At 41.6% G+C, this 17,706-nt stretch overlaps 1 protein-coding gene across 2 annotated transcripts; it reads right to left on the reverse strand.

Annotated features, from left to right (window-relative positions):
- Positions 1–2,455: 2,455 nt before the first annotated feature.
- LOC139646545 (coatomer subunit delta) lies at positions 2,456–17,286 on the reverse strand. 2 transcript variants are annotated; one of them, XM_071522445.1, is made up of 10 exons: positions 17,149–17,286; positions 12,642–12,902; positions 10,829–11,008; positions 9,076–9,281; positions 8,811–8,972; positions 7,440–7,605; positions 6,817–6,964; positions 5,870–5,978; positions 5,253–5,457; positions 2,456–4,244 (listed from the first exon to the last, which is right to left on the reverse strand). In XM_071522445.1, exons 1-10 carry the CDS (start codon positions 17,149–17,151, stop codon positions 4,155–4,157), a joined length of 1,530 nt encoding a protein of 509 aa, XP_071378546.1. In that variant the 5' UTR covers positions 17,152–17,286; the 3' UTR covers positions 2,456–4,154. The 2 variants fall into 2 exon arrangements, with proteins under 2 accessions (XP_071378546.1, XP_071378545.1); XM_071522444.1 differs by having other exon boundaries at positions 12,639–12,902.
- Between the last annotated feature and the right edge of the window lie 420 nt (positions 17,287–17,706).

The following is a 17,706-nucleotide window of genomic DNA, read 5'->3' on the forward strand; positions in this document are numbered from 1 at the left end:
AGGCCAAGTTCAGCTGTACAAGTCTCCAAGCAGATTCTCTACAGAAACCACTGATGATTATGGTGTAGACGGCCATCCAGCCGAACACATCCAACACAACCGTTTGAATAAGTCAGTGTACATCCACAAAAAACCCTTCGATATCATTATGAGCTTTGCTATGAAGTCCAAACCAGTGCGTTTGCTTACCTTGAACCGCACCTTCTTGAGCATCATCCTTTCATCCAGGGGAACAGGCAGATTCTCACATGTAACAATCCTGGGACGCCGCCAAACTTCTGTAATCCCAAGTCAGGAAATCAGGGTTTTTTCCGACAAAACCATACAACAACAAAGCAGTAATCGATCCTCTGGTTCCAAAAAAAAACCAGTCAGAACATCCACATCCAGTCGCCGGGCGTTGACTCAGCTGCAGCACTCCCAGTTCCTACCGGTCTGAGGTGTTTTGCTCGCCGACTGTGCGTAACACACCAATGACAACAGTGTCTGGTTGGGTGTATTGTGGCCTGCCCTGCTCTCCCCTCTCCCTCTCCCTCCTGTGAGACCCTCTACAAAGCCGGGCTCAAAGCTTATCAGCCTGCTCATTCATTCGTGAAGCGGACACACCCTCGTTTTATGACTGGAGGGCTGCTATTAACACACCCCCCCCTCCTCCAAAACCCCCTGAAGTCCAAATAAGGGTGCTGGTAAACTCTCTTGACCTCGCCCCCCTTTGACCCTCCAGCCCCCCCCCCCTCTCCTCCACCTCCTCATCTCCCAGCCTTTATCCATCTGTTGGGCCACAAAGGATTTGACTATGCTTGAGTCAATAGCGTCGGATTTGAACGATCATACAATACTCCGTGCTACAGAGCACAAGTTCCCAAATCAACAGATAAATCTGTCTCACCAAGCCCAACCTCCCCCTCCTCTAATGTGTTTTCCTCTCACGGAAAAAAAGAATCAACTTATGAAACATTACTGGGCAGAAATGTTGTTCCCCAAACAGATCGTATGAATTTGACGGAGGCGCAACCTCCTGGTAAGACTTCTGGAAAGAGAGGGAGTTCTCTGGCAACAGTCTGAAATCCATCCGGCTCCAGAGTCCAAGTATGATCATATGAAGTCAAATAGATATTTCTTTCCCTTCCAATGGAGAGCCAAGGCTTTTTTTCTGTGAGGTTACCATGACACAAAACATGGACGAACATGACCATCCAGAAGAGAGGGACTACTTATCAGAGAATGTATGTTAGACCTTTCACATCCAAAAGTTCTCTTGATGGTAGTGCAGTAACAGCTAGGAGTCACAAAATGTGCCCATACCCTGTAAAATCACTATGAACACTGTCACTGAGTCCACAATGTGGGTCGCCTGTTCACTGTCAGTGGACCAGCTCCAGAGCTTGAGTCTTAGACGAGTCTCGACTGAGATGGCAGGAGTAATGTGTGAATTCTGTTCAGGATGGATTATGCCTTTAGGGCCTAAGGCTGATTGCAAGACTATGGGTAATACTTTACTTGAAGTGCATTGCGATGCATTACAAGCAGATTATAAGCCCATGGGAAGCAAGCGAGCACTCTCTGTCCCGAGAGGAGACAAGGAGGAGAAGGAGACATTTGATTTCTGGGTAATGAAGTCCTTGAAACTTTCAAAAAATTCAAGCAGTTCTCTCTTGCTGCCACCTGGGGCCGCCAAAGTGCAAGTTGCCTTAATTTTATGTCATAAACTATAAAGTTGCCCAGTAACCCCTTACATTTTTTGCAAATTGTGTTTATTATATCCTACTCTGATTATAATCATTAGCATGCACTCATAATGTGCTTATAATGCTTTTATGATGCCTTACAATGGATTATGGACACCAAGCAAAGTGAGCATGATAGTCAGGCTTTGCACACTCAAAATGCAATAGAACCCAACACATCAGAAGGGTTCTTCTTAACCTTGGTTCATCGTCTTTTTAGATGTTGAAGGACCACAGTCCAGTCTCCACATATTGTTGTGACCTGTAAGCGTTAAAAACGTGCCAGGAACCTGCACATTAGTAGTAAAAATACAACTAATGGCTCATTCCTCCATGTTTAGTCTGGCTTCCCTGACCCTCACAGTTATTGCTCGTGAATGACGTCAAGTGCAATGGGGAGACAACAAAATGAAAACGGGTCGGAGACTATTTTCACTTCAGTCAGTTCAGGAAATAGATGTTCAGTAGTTATAAATAATAGAAATTATTCTCATTAAGTCTATTCCTTGACAAATTGCCAATAACAAATGTGGCTTCCGCTAGATTGTTTTACTACACTCTTCTAATGGACTCAGTAACTCCACATTAATAAAATGCCCAGGGCCACGTTAGGCTTATTTTAGCACCACTAAACTGCAATATAACAACATACTTGCATTGTTGATATTAGACATTAGACATTCTGACAAGCTAAGAACGTTTTATCAATACAAAAACACAAGCCAGTCTTACATTTTTAATAATACATTTTATTCCATTAAAGATTCTTTTTGTTGTTTTCTAATTGTACACTGGAATGTTAAGATTCCCCTTCAGTAATTGTTTAGTTAAAAATGCTCGATCTAGTCATTTTCAACCCCACAACCATACCACCATTGCTAAATTGAAATTTGGGGAGTACAAACGAGAAAAAAAAAAAAGGAAAAAAAAAAAAAATCAAAACGAAAAACATGAAAAACAAACTTCAATGTCCTTTGAATAATGCTGATGTACTATGACTGTAAGTAAAGGATGACTGGGTGAATAGGGGGGTCGATGGCAGCCGATCTCCTTACCCTCCTACTTCCCGGGATGTGAAGGGAGTGGGCAGATTATCGGGCTGGAAGTCTCTGATCCCCCACCAACTTGCCAACACACATCTACTCCCATCTCAGATCTAAAAACGCCTTGTGGGAGATTAGATAAAGGGGGCTTGGATGTTGTTTCTGGGCTGCGTTCAAAGTGTTTTTTCTTTTTTACTCTGTGATGTCTGAAGGCTGGGGGACTTATAGGGGACCACATTAGAACAACGTGGCTTCTCTTTTTCAACGTAGCCGTTTAAACAAACAAGGAGTGGTTGCAATGGTGCTATGAACAGATCGCTTAGCAAATAGAACAGTCAACAGGTCATTTTTGCACGGCGGCTGCGAATCCCTTAACTGTCAAATTTCAATATCCAGATTAGTGGTAGAGAATGCGAACGTTATACAGTAAACAAACAAAAAAGTATCAAAAAAAAAAAAAAAAAAAAAAGACAGTATTGCTGATGAAAACTGCAAGGGGGTACAGACAAAATATTGAACAAAGAGCCATGTTCTGCCGTTTCAGTTACGGACAAATACGTTACCGAAAAAAAAAAAAAAAAAATCACAAACATCTTAAGTGTGATATCAATAGAGCAAATCATAATAGTTCCAACAATTAAGAGTGACAGCCGTATAATGATCGAGACATGTACAATTCTGCAGTTATGATGGATAAGAAAATCTGAACAGAGGGAAAAAAAAAACAAAAAACGCATCATCGAGGAACCACTGCAATGTAATGTTTGAAGGTGTAGAAGAAGACATTAGGTTGTGGAAGATGCATGATTCTCGGGGGATGCTAAAACTACCGGCGCTCGCTCTAGTGGAGATTCGTAAACACCGAGACCTCCCTTCGGTCCTCGTTCTCCCTTCCCTTCTAACCCTACCACCGACCCCCCCGGACCACCCCGGAACCCCCTACAGTCATCCTCTACTTAAAGTCTGAAAGTCCTGCTTAATGGTTCTGCATGGCGGGACACAACAGCATCAAGGTGTTTTTTCATTTTTTTTTTTTGCAACTTCTTTTCGTGTGTGTGTGTGTGTGTGTGTGTGTGTGGGGGTGTGTTTTGTTTGTTTTCCTGTTCAATTAACTCTATATATAGATGATCTTCTCTCATACAAACATATAAATACATCATCGGTGCTCTGCTCCGCCGCGGGGGGGAGGCTTTCCCAGAGGGGGCTGACGTAGTCCTGTCGGTGTACACGGTCTCTGAAACGGTATACAGGGCGGGGCAGGCAAGGATTCTTCGATCTTTCTCTGTAGCGTAGATTTGGACTTCTTTTTTTTTTTTTTTTTTTTTTGTCGTGGATTTTTTTTTTGTCGGTTTTGTCGCTTTCTTCTTCTTCTTCTTCCTTCTTTTTACAGGATTTCGTATTTGTCGACGACGAAGGAGGTTTCCGAAGAGTATCTGACGGGGTTGTCGCCGTCTACGTGAGTCACTTTGGTAACCTGGGAAACGAGGAAAAGGGAGAAGAGGGTTCGTCAGGAGCAACATCGTGGAGTACGGTCAGGAGTTGCATTGACTTATTTTCATCTGCGTATCTATCCACCATCATGTTTCCGAACGTTCGAAGAAAGAAAAAGGCTCCCGCACACTGTAAACTGAACTTTAGGGTTAGGGTTATCGGTAACACTTTACAATAAGGGTCACTAAGTTAAGGGTTAGTTAATGCTTAATAAACATTAACTAACCCTTAATTAACAGTTAACTAATGTGTCTGGTAATCATTTGCTAATGGTGTTCATGTTAACTAAGGTATTAATTTATACACTATTTAAAGAGTAACCAAATCCCACCAAAATCTGTGGTGAAGCCTGACACCTAATGGTGAAAAGTAGGGTACTGCACTGGCCATCTGCTATTGGCTGGTGTTTGTGCCAGGTGATGTCACCTTCCATAGAGTACAACAGGAGGTGACATCACCTGGCACAAAGACCAGCAAATAGTAGATGAGCAGTGCACTACCGTACTTTTCACCATTAGGTGTCAGGCTTCACCACAGATTTGGGTTTGGGGTTCAGTTACACTTTAATAGTTTATAAAGATGACTATTAAAAAATGTATAAATTAATACCTTAGTTAACATGAACACCATTAGTAAATAATTACCAGACACATTAGATAACTGTTAATTAAGGGTTAGTTAATGCTTATTAAGCATTAAGTAACCCTTAACTTTGTGACCCTTATTGTAAAGTGTTACCAATTTTATAATAGATGATTAACTCATTGTGTGTGATGTCATCCAAGTCATTTTGCATAGGAGAACAGGATTATGCAAGTTTTAAGATATTTTAAGATAAATTTGTAATTAAAAAAAAAAATGTTTGCTTCCCTTCCCTGCCAATTGCTAAAAGTGTCTCACCCCGACTGACTGACCTGAAAAACGTTTCCTCCCGAATAGAAACCCGCATTAAGCAAAGTACGGCTAAAGGGAAGACGCTCCATCAACCCACCTGGATGTCGCAGTAGTTGCGCTTGGAGACGAAGGACACGCTGACGGGGAAGAAGTCGTTGGGCTGGCCGGCGACGCTGAACTCCAGGCTGCCGCTCTTGTTGTTGGCATCGATGACGGGTAGGCACCACTCCAGGACGTTCCGCCTGCTGTCGTGTTTGTACTCGCCGTCCAGGTCGCCGATCACCGGGGCGCCCACGCCGGACCTGGAGGAGAGCGGGAGAACGGTGACGCGTCAAAATTAGGATTAGGAATTGGTGTTCACGCAAGCACACAAGGGTTCCAGGTCAGACCGGGTGGTAAAAGTGGTTCTTTGTGGATCTTTAATATCATTACCACCATCAGCCTGGGTTTCTGTGGAGAGTTTTTTTTAAATTCTGTTTCGGAGGCTTTTCCACCCCGATAAGAACTCATTTTTGGGGCATTTCTTGGTATGGAAATGGTCAAATCAACTGAGCAGCTCCACCAGAGTATTTGTGGATTAAGTGAGAGCGTTACTCATTTACTTTCCCCAACCAAATGTCCTGCTAGACCAGGGCTTTTGAACCCTTCCGCTCACCAACCCATGCTGCCGGCATCTCATGGAACAATAGATATCTGTAGGGTCGATGTACTCACGGTACGGGGATGCTGATGACCACGTCGTTGAGCTCGAGGCTCTCTTCCTGCAGCTCGTATTCGATGTTGACGTCGCAGCCGGTACCGCTCTCTGAAGGCCAGCAGTTTACTGAGGAACAAACAAGACCGTGAGAATCTGGGGGACTGAGAACGCAGCGAGCCACTGTGTTGATGTATTGCAGTATTAAGTGCGTTACTTTGGATTGTGTTAAGGACAATCGGGACAGGCCAGCACTGGATTGTACGCTATAGTACATCAGGAGTCAAAGTTTGTACTGTTGTTAGCATGTTATGTTAGCCTTTCTGACTTTTTCCACATGTGGCTGTCCAAAGACAAATTGTGAGAACTTATAACATACCGCATTTCCTCTAATATTGGCCTGGGCCTTTATTTACCTCAGCTGCAGAGGGTAAGCAGGCTTATATTAGAGACAGGCCTTTATTTCTAATTCCCTCGTTTGATAAGTATATTTGCTCATATTTTAGTACGAAGCCTCCTTGTTTTCTGATCTGCTTCTGTTGGGGTTCGTTAGGTAGCCGTTTTTTTGTTACTGCAACGCATTACCGATAATTACGGTAATCGACAACGGCACGCTCCAGAGACTTCCGCCGGCCGAGCCGTCTTGTGGCATACTGCCATCTTGTGGCACTTGTACGTTACTACAAACTACAGTTACATTATATAACAGGCACCAGGAGTTTACCGGTATCCACCGCTGTTTTTTCCTTTGTTTTTTTCCCCGGCCTGTATTTGTGGCCGGCCTTTATTTGTTCGTGTCGACCACAGCCCCGGACATTATCTGAGACCTGGCTTTTAATTAACTACCGGCCACTATTAGAGGAAATACGGTATGTACATCGCTGGTTTCTCTTTATCTTATGAAAGCACTAGCGAGCCGACTGTATCCCCGCGAGTCCCCAGATGAGACGCCTTTACTGGGACTTACTGGTTAGAGGTATGAGGGACTCATCTGTGGTCTGCAGCCTCCACTTGAGCACGCCGACGTCATTGTTGAGAGGGAAGGACTTCTCTGGGTTCTTCAGGCCAATCACCGACTCGGCTGTGAACAACTTCTTGTCCACATTGGGATGTGTCTGAGAGGAGGCAGCAGACAGAAATATGACTTCAATTCTACCTTTCATTATTTTATACAAGTATACAAAATTACATTTTTCCAAAGTTTATACATTCAAACTATATTGAGAAGATAAATAATTTGGTTTGAAAATATGTGTGACACACTAGCACATAATCATCAATATCTATAATTATGTGGTAACACTTTACAATAAGGGTACATTAATTAAGGGTTAGTTAATGCTTAATAAGCATTAACTAACCCTTAATTAATGTACCCTTATTGTAAAATGTTACCAATGAGGTAAAAAAGTTCCAAAATTGGGAATATTTTATTACACAAATCATTCAAAAGCCAGTAATAGCACATAAGATCATATGTCATAATCACTGTGTGTGCACTCACAAAAATACTAAATGATTTCAACATAATATAACCACGTCGTATTATAGAGCACAACATTTGCGGAAAAAAACATGTAGTGGACCTACTTGCAGCTGCAGTCCTTTGTTGTCGTTGTTGTTGATCATGAGGCGGATGCGTCCGTTCTTGTCCTCCGTGACTCGGAGCGTCACCATGCCCAGCACCTCCATGTTCTGTAGGCCGCCGTCACGGCCGCAGGTCAGAGAGATCTTCTCCTCCACACGCAAATGTACACTGGGGAGGAAAGACATGCACACAGGGCTTTAACAAACCAACTGATCATTCATATTGCTTATTTGATTTAACTTAACGCTTGAGGAATATGACTATAAATCGCAACTCTAGGATTCAAGTCTGTATCCATTTGTTTGAGAGCAGCAAGAGCACTGTGCTAAATTTAAGGAGGAAAGAAAATTCTAGAAAAGTATATGAAGGTATACAATTCCAAAGACAGGAAAAATCCAGTGCACAAAAGTACACCCCCCCCCCTTTGTTTAGGCTAATTGCAGCTCAACTGCATGATCGGCAAATATTTGTTCAACATAGCAAATTACTCAGACTTCATATTTAGATTGTACTTATGAGTTTTGAACAATTGTGTCCTTGTTTTATAGTTAGTTGTTCAAACACACTTTGAGTTATGGAGTGTTGTGTGATTAGATTATTGTGCGAGAGAAAAGACCATAAGCAACTCTTTCTCAAAAAAATTAAAATTGCAGAACATCCCTTAAAATGGACTTTGATGATCCAAGATGCAAATGTGTAAAACGACCATAGCTGTGAGCTTCTATTAGAACACTCCCATCTCACCAACTGTGATCATACTTTCAGGGTTCCTGCACATTTTCAATTAAAAAATTCCAGACTTTTTCCAGACCTTGATTTGTTTTGAAGATTTTGTCTGGTGTTCAATATGATTTACGCAGATAGACATCTTGCCCCTGCTAACTAGGTCATATCACTGTATAGATGAAGATTGTTCTTCACAGCCACAAATATCAGACTATGTGAGATGATTGGCAGGGTTCCTACACGGTTTCCATTTTCAAATTCCATATTTTTCCCAGATCCTATGTTCTTGACTGGATTTGATTTTGGTGGGTATTTGATATAACGCATGCTGACAGCGGCTGGGTAATAAGAGCGTCCCTCTATCTGAACATTATTCTTCACATCAACAAAAACTGTGGACTCAAAGTGGCTCTACAACAACATAAAAGCTAGAATTATGTGTGTATCGGACCTGAACCGCAACATTTTCCATACTTTTCCAGACATTTTTTCAAATGCCCAAACGATTGAAGACCTGGAAATGATCAAATTCATTTTTAATACTTTTCCAGACCTGCGTAGGAACCCTGTACTTTGTGAGAATTTATGATCATTCTGATCGGAGTAAAGAACGATAGTTCATCATATAGGCCGTATTGTTTCTGTACCTCTCTACATTGACTGGTGGTGGCAGAGCTTTGGATGCATCTGAGCCTCTCTTTCCCGAGGCGGGCATGATGGTTTCACCCTCGGACTTGAGTTTGTCGACAAAGTTGTCCACCTCTTTCCCTCTGGCACCCAGTTTCAGAGCCTTACTGGGTCCGCTTGGTCTGGGAAGGGGGGAGAAAAACACACCACGTTTAAATAATCCCATTCCATAATAAGCCATACTAGCTGTAAAATAAAGGGTTTCATATGCTTATTCAGTTGTACCTGACTGGAGCGGGGGTGATCTTGGGCTTCTCGGGCTCGACGATGGTGTCTGTGATGATGGACCCCGAGGAGACGCTGGTCATGCCGGCGCTGCCGAAGCCTCCGAACGCCGGCACCTTCTTCCCGGAGCGCTCGGCGTCCCGCCTGGCCTGCTGCAGCTCCTTGGCCTTCCTCCTCATCTCCGCCTTGGCCTCCCTCTCCTGGGTCTGTGGAGCGACAGCAAAATAACATTGAAATTACTTATGAAAAAAAAATTGTCATGATACATTGAGACAATTGAGTGTTTTTTCACTGAAGGGATACCTATATTACAGTATATATCCTTATACATACAGTACTGTGTAAAAGTCTTAGGCACCCAAGAGTTTTTATATAAATTGTGTCTTAGAGGTTTATTCATTTTTTTTCTGCATTAGTGTGTCAGCAGACTGCTATTTATAGTACATTTGATATTTAGAAACTTTTCATTTAATTATTTTTGAAAGCATCTTCGCTTTACTTTTTTTCTTTTACATGTGCTTTTGCACAGTACTGTATATAGCAAATCCTGTATATACTGTATGTATACATAGGGCTGGGCGATATGGTTGAAATCAATATCATGATAATCATAAGGATATATATCACGATATGGTTCATGTATGCAAAATCACGTTAAATAATCAAATTAATGTTAATCTCACTGAACCGAATGGTAATGTTAGGTGTGATGTCAAACAAAACAGAAATATTCAAATAATATTCCTACCATACCACATTTTATGAGAAGTAAAATTTGCTTGTCATCATCAATTCAGACAGCAGAAATGTGTGTCACGATATTAAAATATCTTCATATCATCACGATATGATTCCACTGAAAGACGATAAACGATAATATTGAATTATCGCCCAGCCTTATGTATACATGCTGTAAATTCACATATTTCTTTTTTTTTAATATTCACATTCCCAGCTAACTGTACCTATCACATAGATCAATATTTTTATACCTTCTCATTCATTTAATAATGGCATGTATTTTTCATTCATTTTTCCTTTGTCTCCATATATTCAGCTGCTATTATTTTGCACACCCGCACAATGCTGCAACTGTTCCGTACTTTTCATTCATACATTTCTAGTTCATATTAGGGCTGGGCGATATGGACCAAAAATCATATCTCGGTATTTTTAGGCTGAATGGCGATACACGATATATATCTCGGTATTTTTTACGAAGTGGGCTAAATGTTCAGTTGTAAGTAGGGCTGGGCAATATGGACAAAATCAAATATCACAATATTTTTGACCAAATACCTCGATATCGATATTGCGACAATATTGTAGGGATGACTATTGGTGCTTTCACAAAATATTTACACAATGAGATTTTTGATAAATAATCATCAGTAATGTGGATATAATGACTAAGTGGGTAAAGGCAAATAATAGAACAGCTAGAACAGTCTGGTGAGTTCAGAAAATGACATCACTTTACTGTAATGCAGCCTTTAAAACCAGGAAAAGACACTTATGCCATATCACCATATTACGATATCCAAAATCTAAGACGGTATCTAGTCTCATATCACGATATCGATATAATATTGATATATTGCCCAGCCCTAGTTCATATGTTCTTAAAAATGGGTTGAATTGTAAGCTGTGCCGTGTTTAATAACCCCCTTGTAATATATTCGTGTTCACCAATACACGGGATGTGATGTAATAATCCCCTGAGTCATATCAGCGCACAGCCGCGTGGTCTCACCTCTCTGACGGCGCGGAACACCTTCTCCTCGTGGGAGTCCATCTCTGTGAAGGTGCGGATCTGGGCCAGGTTGACGTTCTCTCTGTAGCCCAGAGCCACGATCTCATCGAAGGCGAAGATCAGGTCGAAGCAGTGCTCCGAGATTTCGCTCTCCTCCAGCACGCGACAGTACTCCGGGATCTGGACGGGGAGGGGGGGAGGGGAGGCGGGGGGAGGCGTCGATCAATAGCAGGCAAACTGAGCAGAGCCTCCACAAAATGTCATTCAACATTATGCAGCTCCTACGTCGGGTATGGGATTGTGACTATTTGGCATATATTGACAGAAAAATGACATCTATATCACGGCCTAGGACAATGATTCTCAACCTTTTTCGTATCAAGGACCCCTAATTTAGTCCACATTAGGGCCACGGACCCCTATTTGATGAGATTTTGCCTCTCAGACCCAAATCTGAGAATATTTTTATTGTCAGATATGATTTTGTCCAGAATTCCATGACTGTCTGTATTGTAGGTAGAGAGATAACAGAGAAACTATAATCAAAACAGTCATTCTTCTACATTCTCTAACTGTGTTAACTTCTTGTAAATGAAATACTGGTGAAGTTTAACAATTCATCAATTTGCTGTGGACCCCCTGGAACCCCCTCAAGGACCCCTGGCGGTCCCCGGACCCCACGTTGAGAACCACCGGCCCAGGATATAGGCTTGATTGCTGCCAAGTCCACCGATCAAAAATATGCGTGATGCTGGATAAAAATACTACTGAACATTGTGGAGTGGTTGTTTGAAGTTGGTTCTTTCTGCTGAACGTTCATTAGCATTTCTGATTATATTTGTGGCATGAGTGCACCTTCAGCTACTCATTCTGACGACTGATTGGCTTATAATTTCAAGCGTGTTAAAGACAGACATTATTTTTAATTACATGAAATAATATCTGTTGTTCTCATCAAATAGGAATAGGAATTTATTCACATCTTTCCCCATCTTTGTTCATGGTAAAATACTCCCAAAATTGGTATTGGCGCCAATACCAGTATCGGTGCACCCCTAATATTAAAAAAAGCATTAAGTCTGTGACTCATTAATGCCATTAGATTCTTCTTATTAGAGGCTGCTATAGTATCATAAAGGAAGATATCAATCTAATGGTGCTGATGGGTCACACAGTTACTGTAGGTATTGCGTAGGCCTATATGACCAAATATTTACCTCTGCTTACTTTGATTTTTAAGAAATTAATATTAGGGCTGAACAATTAATCAAAATTTTATCGAAATCGCAATATGGCCTACTGCAATTTTCAAATCGCAGGGGGCGCAATATTTGTTAAAGGCGGAATGTGTGTCAAAATACCATTTTAAATGAAATATTCTGGCCTACACATCGTATTCTACAGACTTAAGAAAACATCTTTGTTTGGTACAGATCCCCGCAAAAAATCACACCATAATCATTTTAATACGTTTTTCAATGAAAATGAGAATAATGATGTGAAAATGATCATTCCCTCTAATATCGCAATTGCAATATCAGTCAAAATAATCGCAAATTAGATATTTTTTCAAAATCGTTCAGCCCTAATTAATATGTAAATACAGTTAAATTGGGTAGAATCAACTGCCATTTCTCTATCATGTTAACATATACACTAACAGGTGGTAGTGTAAGCTCACAGTCACCTTTGCAATCGGAAATGAAGGAAAAAAAGAACCAGCTTCACACAGCCTATCCAACACTGTGTATAACAAACAGACACGCACAGAAGCTAAAAAAAAAAAACACTAACTCCCATCGGCCCTTACCACGCGAGAGAAGAGTCTGAGCGTCTCCAGGTCCTCCAGGATGTTGCTGTTCTTGGTGGTGATGAGGACCATGTAGAGCTTCTCCAGCGGCTGGTACACGTAGCGGACGCTCTCCGTCTCCACGAAGGTGTGCTGCTTGCCCGTGTTCATCAGCTTGGGGAAGGCGGCCAGCAGGCCCTCGATGCGGGTCCGCGTCATCTCCACGAACTGCCGCGATACGATGGCCTTGCCTGCCTTGGTGCACACCGCCGCTGCCAACAGCACCTGCGGGTATGGGGGAGGGAGGGGGGGGGGGGGAAGAGAGAAGAGTCTTAAGAGTGCCTGCAGGACTTTGCTAGTAAGGCTAAAAAAAAAATCCACCCTCAGATCCTCTTACACTAGTGATTCTCAACCGTTTTCATATCAAGGACCACTAATTTAGTCCACATTACGGCCACGGACCCCAATTTTGATGAAATGTTGTCTCTCTGACCCAAAACTGAGAATACTTTTATTATTAGATATGATTTTGTCCAGAATTCCATGACTATCTGTATTGTAGGTAGAGAGATAACAGAGAAACTATGATCAAAACAGTCATTCTTCTATATTCTCTAATTGTGTTAAGTTCTTTTAAATGAAATAATGGTGAAGTTTAACGATTCATCAATTTGCTGGGGACCCCCTGGAAACCCCTCAAGGACCCCTGGTGGTCCCCGGACCCCACGTTGAGAACCACTGTCTTACACTGTTGTATGGCGTTGTACACCAATCAGTGATGTTCAATGCGTTTCAGGAGTTATTTTGTGATGAAGCGTAAATTACCTTTTTGTTCTATCAACTTCCCCTCAACCTAGTTAGTGATTTCCTACATTTCCCAGAATGCCTTTCAAAATCCCCCCAGTGAATTTGCCTGGACTTTGCCTGGCTAGTAACGGCAAGAGAGCGGATTTTTTTTTTTCCAGTCGAGAGTTGGTGAAGAGTTGTGAACGATGTCATGTCTACCAAGTACTGCTAGACGGTAGTCTAGTCCAGTGGTTCTCAACGTGGGGTCCGGGGACCACCAGGGGGTCCTTGAGGGGGTTCCAGGGGGTCCCCAGCAAAATTAAACTTCTCTGTTACTTCATTTATAAGAACTTAACACAATTAGAGAATGCAGAAGAATGACTGTTTTGATGATAGTCTCACTGTTATCTCTCTACCTGCAATACAGATAGTCATGAAATTCTGGACAAAATCATATCTAACAGTAAAAATATTCTCAGATTTGGGTCAGAGACAAAATCGAATCAAATTGGGGGGTCCGTGGCTCTAATGTGGACTAAATTAGGGGTCCTTGATATGAAAAAGGTTGAGAATCACTGGTCTAGTCGCTCATTTATTCTCATTTATTCTATTATTGATTCTCATATATCAGTCGTTCATTTGTGAACGAGCAGCAGCAAACAAATATGTCTTCTTTCAGTGACATTACTTTTGCTTTAAGAAACACATTTCCTATATTGAGACTTTTTAACATGCTTTGTGCTTTTAAATGTGCTTCATGAAAGCAAACTAACAAAATACAAAAGTACCTATAAGACATTACAAAAGTAGGACATGCTAGAAATAACTCAAATAAAATAAAATTCTGTCCTCAAATGGGATTAAGCAAAACAATTTGAAATAACAAAATTAAAAAGCGAGTATCAATAAGAAAAAACAACAACACAAAAGTGAAATAGGAAATATTAGAGACTGGGTCATGCTCCAGCTCTACACCTCTCTGGCCAAGAATCATTTTAGCAGCTGTATGGTGAGGCTGTCTGATTGTAGCCTAGTCAAACAAGTAAAACAAATAAAAGGTGTTTATTTTCATAACTAAACAAAGTAGATTATGATAATTGATAATGACAGAGAGCACACAGTAGTTTAAGACATGACTTAAATTTGTGGAATAGGCAAAATTATTTATTTAGGTTGAGGAATGCAAAGTGTGAAGTAGTCAGCTCTGCAGTAGAATCTGACTGCTTATTTGGTTGTAGTCTAAACCATTGATTCTCAACCTTTTTCATATCAAGGACCCCCTCATTTAGTCCACATTAGAGCCACAGACCCCTATTTGAACTCTGACCCAAATCTGAAAATATTTTTATTGTCAGATATGATTTTGTCCAGAATTCCTTGACTGTCTGTATTGTAGGTAGAGAGATAACAGAGAAACTATCAAAACAGTCATTCTTCTACATTCTCTATCTTGTAAATAAAATAATGCTGAAGTTTAACAATTCATCAGTTTGCTGGGGACCCCCCGGAACCCCCTCAAGGACCCCCGGTGGCCCCCGGACCCCACGTTGAGAACCACTGGTCTAAACCTCATTCTCGAGTCTTGTTCGTGAATCAGTCGAGCTGCGGTGCACACTGCACAGGTTAGCCCGGATCCAGACTTGCAAGCCCCCCTCACTCACTCACTAGCCCATCATTCGAAAGTCACAAATCAAGGAAGGAAGAGCCTGTTTGCCTCTACTGCTCGTCTAGCCTTTCACCAATCGCGTGACTCGCGGCTCAGTTTTCCCCAACCTGCGAACGAACAACTCTTCTGCCAGAGAGAGTCCTGGCACCCGATTCCCGATGAAGAGCGGTTGCCAAGAATGAATAGTTCTTCAGATCGCTGCATTCTGGTCTATTGAGGCTGCTGTCGGTGGAGAAATTGATCTCTTCACCTCTATGATGGATTTCTCTCTGTATGATTGTTGAACGTCGGTGCAAAATGGCAGCTTCAGAAAGTATTCCTTTCTCTTCAGTTCTGAGGGACTGGCACCGAAACCTGATATTTACTGTTAATGTTTTAGTGGTTCTCAACGTAAGGGTCCGGGGACCACCAGGGGAGTTCCAGGGGGTCCCCAGCAAATTGATGAATTGTTAAACCTCGGCATTTCATTTACAAGAAGTTAGAGAATGTAGAAGAATGACTGTTTTGATCATAGTTTCTCTGTTATCTCTCTACCTACAATACAGATAGTCATGGAAGAAAATCATATCTAACAGTAAAATATTCTCAGATTTGGGTTTGAGAGACAAAATCTCATCAAATGGGGGTCCGTGGCCCTAATGTGGACTAAACTAGGGGTCCTTGATATGAAAAAGGTTGAGAATGCCTGTTTTAGATTGTTGAAAATGTATCTCCTGTTAAACCCCGCCACTTATCCATGGGAATAAAATGCACCACCCAGGAGTGCAACTTACATTGCTTATAGCTGTTCTTTTTGCTTTAGGGTGGAATTTTCCTTTTAACACATTAGCCTTACGTAGTCTTTGTTAAGAGTATACAGTTGTTGCCTCAGGGCATATATAAAAAGTTACAGGGATAAAGCAACTTAACGTGGCGTTAATAATGTTGACAGTTCTCCCTTTAAATTCAACATCCGCTTACTATACGCTCCGGGAAGGTCCTGTTCTCATGTATGGAGAGCAAACCTCGCCAAATTCGATTAAAGTATCTGTCAATTTAATGGGAACTTGATTATCGACAAACGTACACACCTCGTAGAACATGGCTTACCTTTCACAAACCTCCCAGTACATTCGGCATACATATAACCCACCAAGCAACACTTATTCCAATAATGTCAACTTTTAATATTGGTTCACACTGCTCGCTGACGCCCACTACGTTGCACTTTAGTGGAGAACGATAGTAGGAATAACAGGAAAACTAGCTAGAAAGGTTGACATTTACCGAAGTAAATTCTGTTTGATGGATTATATGCATGGCGAATATGACAGCGACACATAACAATTCAGAAAACGTCTTAATTCACGCTTATGAGGGGGCAAAACGTTACATTGCCAGAGTTGTAGGATTTGGCGTGGCGTTCTCTCCATACAAAAGGGAACTGGGGACACATCGTGGCTATGTTACAATGCGGTTGCACAGCACTAACTAATACTTAATATATAACTAATATATAACTAATCGAATTCGACCTTTTCTTTTCAATTCTGGGAGATGAATGGAACTGCATGTGAAACGTTAACACTGGCTAATGAAATGACACCGCGATGGATTTGAACTTGATGCAGACATGAAACAATTGCAGTTAACTCTAGCTTTCTACGATGCACGTTAAGATAACTAATAAAGGTACATGAGATAAGTTGGTTAAATGTTTGTTTGCTAACGGCAACTAGTGTTGTCCGGTTGCGGACAATCTGACAGCAACTAACCCTAACGTTAGCAAGGATCCGGCTAGGGACAACGGCTAACCCCTAGCTAGTAAAGCTAGTTAACGTCAGCAATGTGTGTACACCCAAGTACCGTCTAAACGTCTGAAATTGTATTCTAGCAAAAGGAATGGTGATTCAATTAATTGTTTTCAACTAATAAATTTAGTGTTGTCAATCCGACAAGCGGCAACGTTTGCCTTTTCTTTCATTTCGCTCTTAGAGGAGCTAGCTAGCTGTTACCTAGCTGCCAGGTTAGCCAATGTTATGATAATTGCTAGGCCCGATGAAAATAAGGAAATATAATCGATTAACGACATTCACTCACCATTTTCGGGTCTCTCTGTGTGCAACGATCTTCAGTCTGTCGTAGTTGTCACTGTGTTGATTTTGAATCACTCTGAAACGGCAAAGTGCGAGGAAACAGTTGCCTACAAGTTGCTTGATTGTTAGCTAGCTAGCTTCAATATGGCAGCAGCACAGAGCCACGTCTCCACCGGAAGAGCAGCGGTAGATCAGCCCACCGTGGAACCAGTGACGTGGGCCCCAAAACGCTGGCCTTGTTGCATAATGGTAGACTAACTTGTAACTACTCTCACTACTTTAACTCTAATACCGTCTCCTTTATTCAGATAATACAGCTTTACGGCGACTTCCATAATAAGTCAATGATTTGTGAACATCAAAAGCGCCGTATGTCTAGCCATCATCTGTCTCAGTGTTGTACAATCGATGGCTGTATTCGGTGATGTGATGGTAAATAAAAAAGGTGGATAAACTATGACCTCCATCATCATAAGGCAGACAGTGACCATTATAACACAAATAAATGATATTATGATTATGAACATGATAGTCTAAATTTGCATAATCAAGATACAGGCTA

The sequence above is a fragment of the Centroberyx affinis genome, unplaced genomic scaffold, assembly GCF_046629955.1.
Source record: "Centroberyx affinis isolate AG114_WGS23_722 - 3 ecotype Tasmania unplaced genomic scaffold, CSIRO-AGI_Caff_v1 ptg000989l_1, whole genome shotgun sequence".
NCBI lineage: Eukaryota > Metazoa > Chordata > Actinopteri > Beryciformes > Berycidae > Centroberyx > Centroberyx affinis.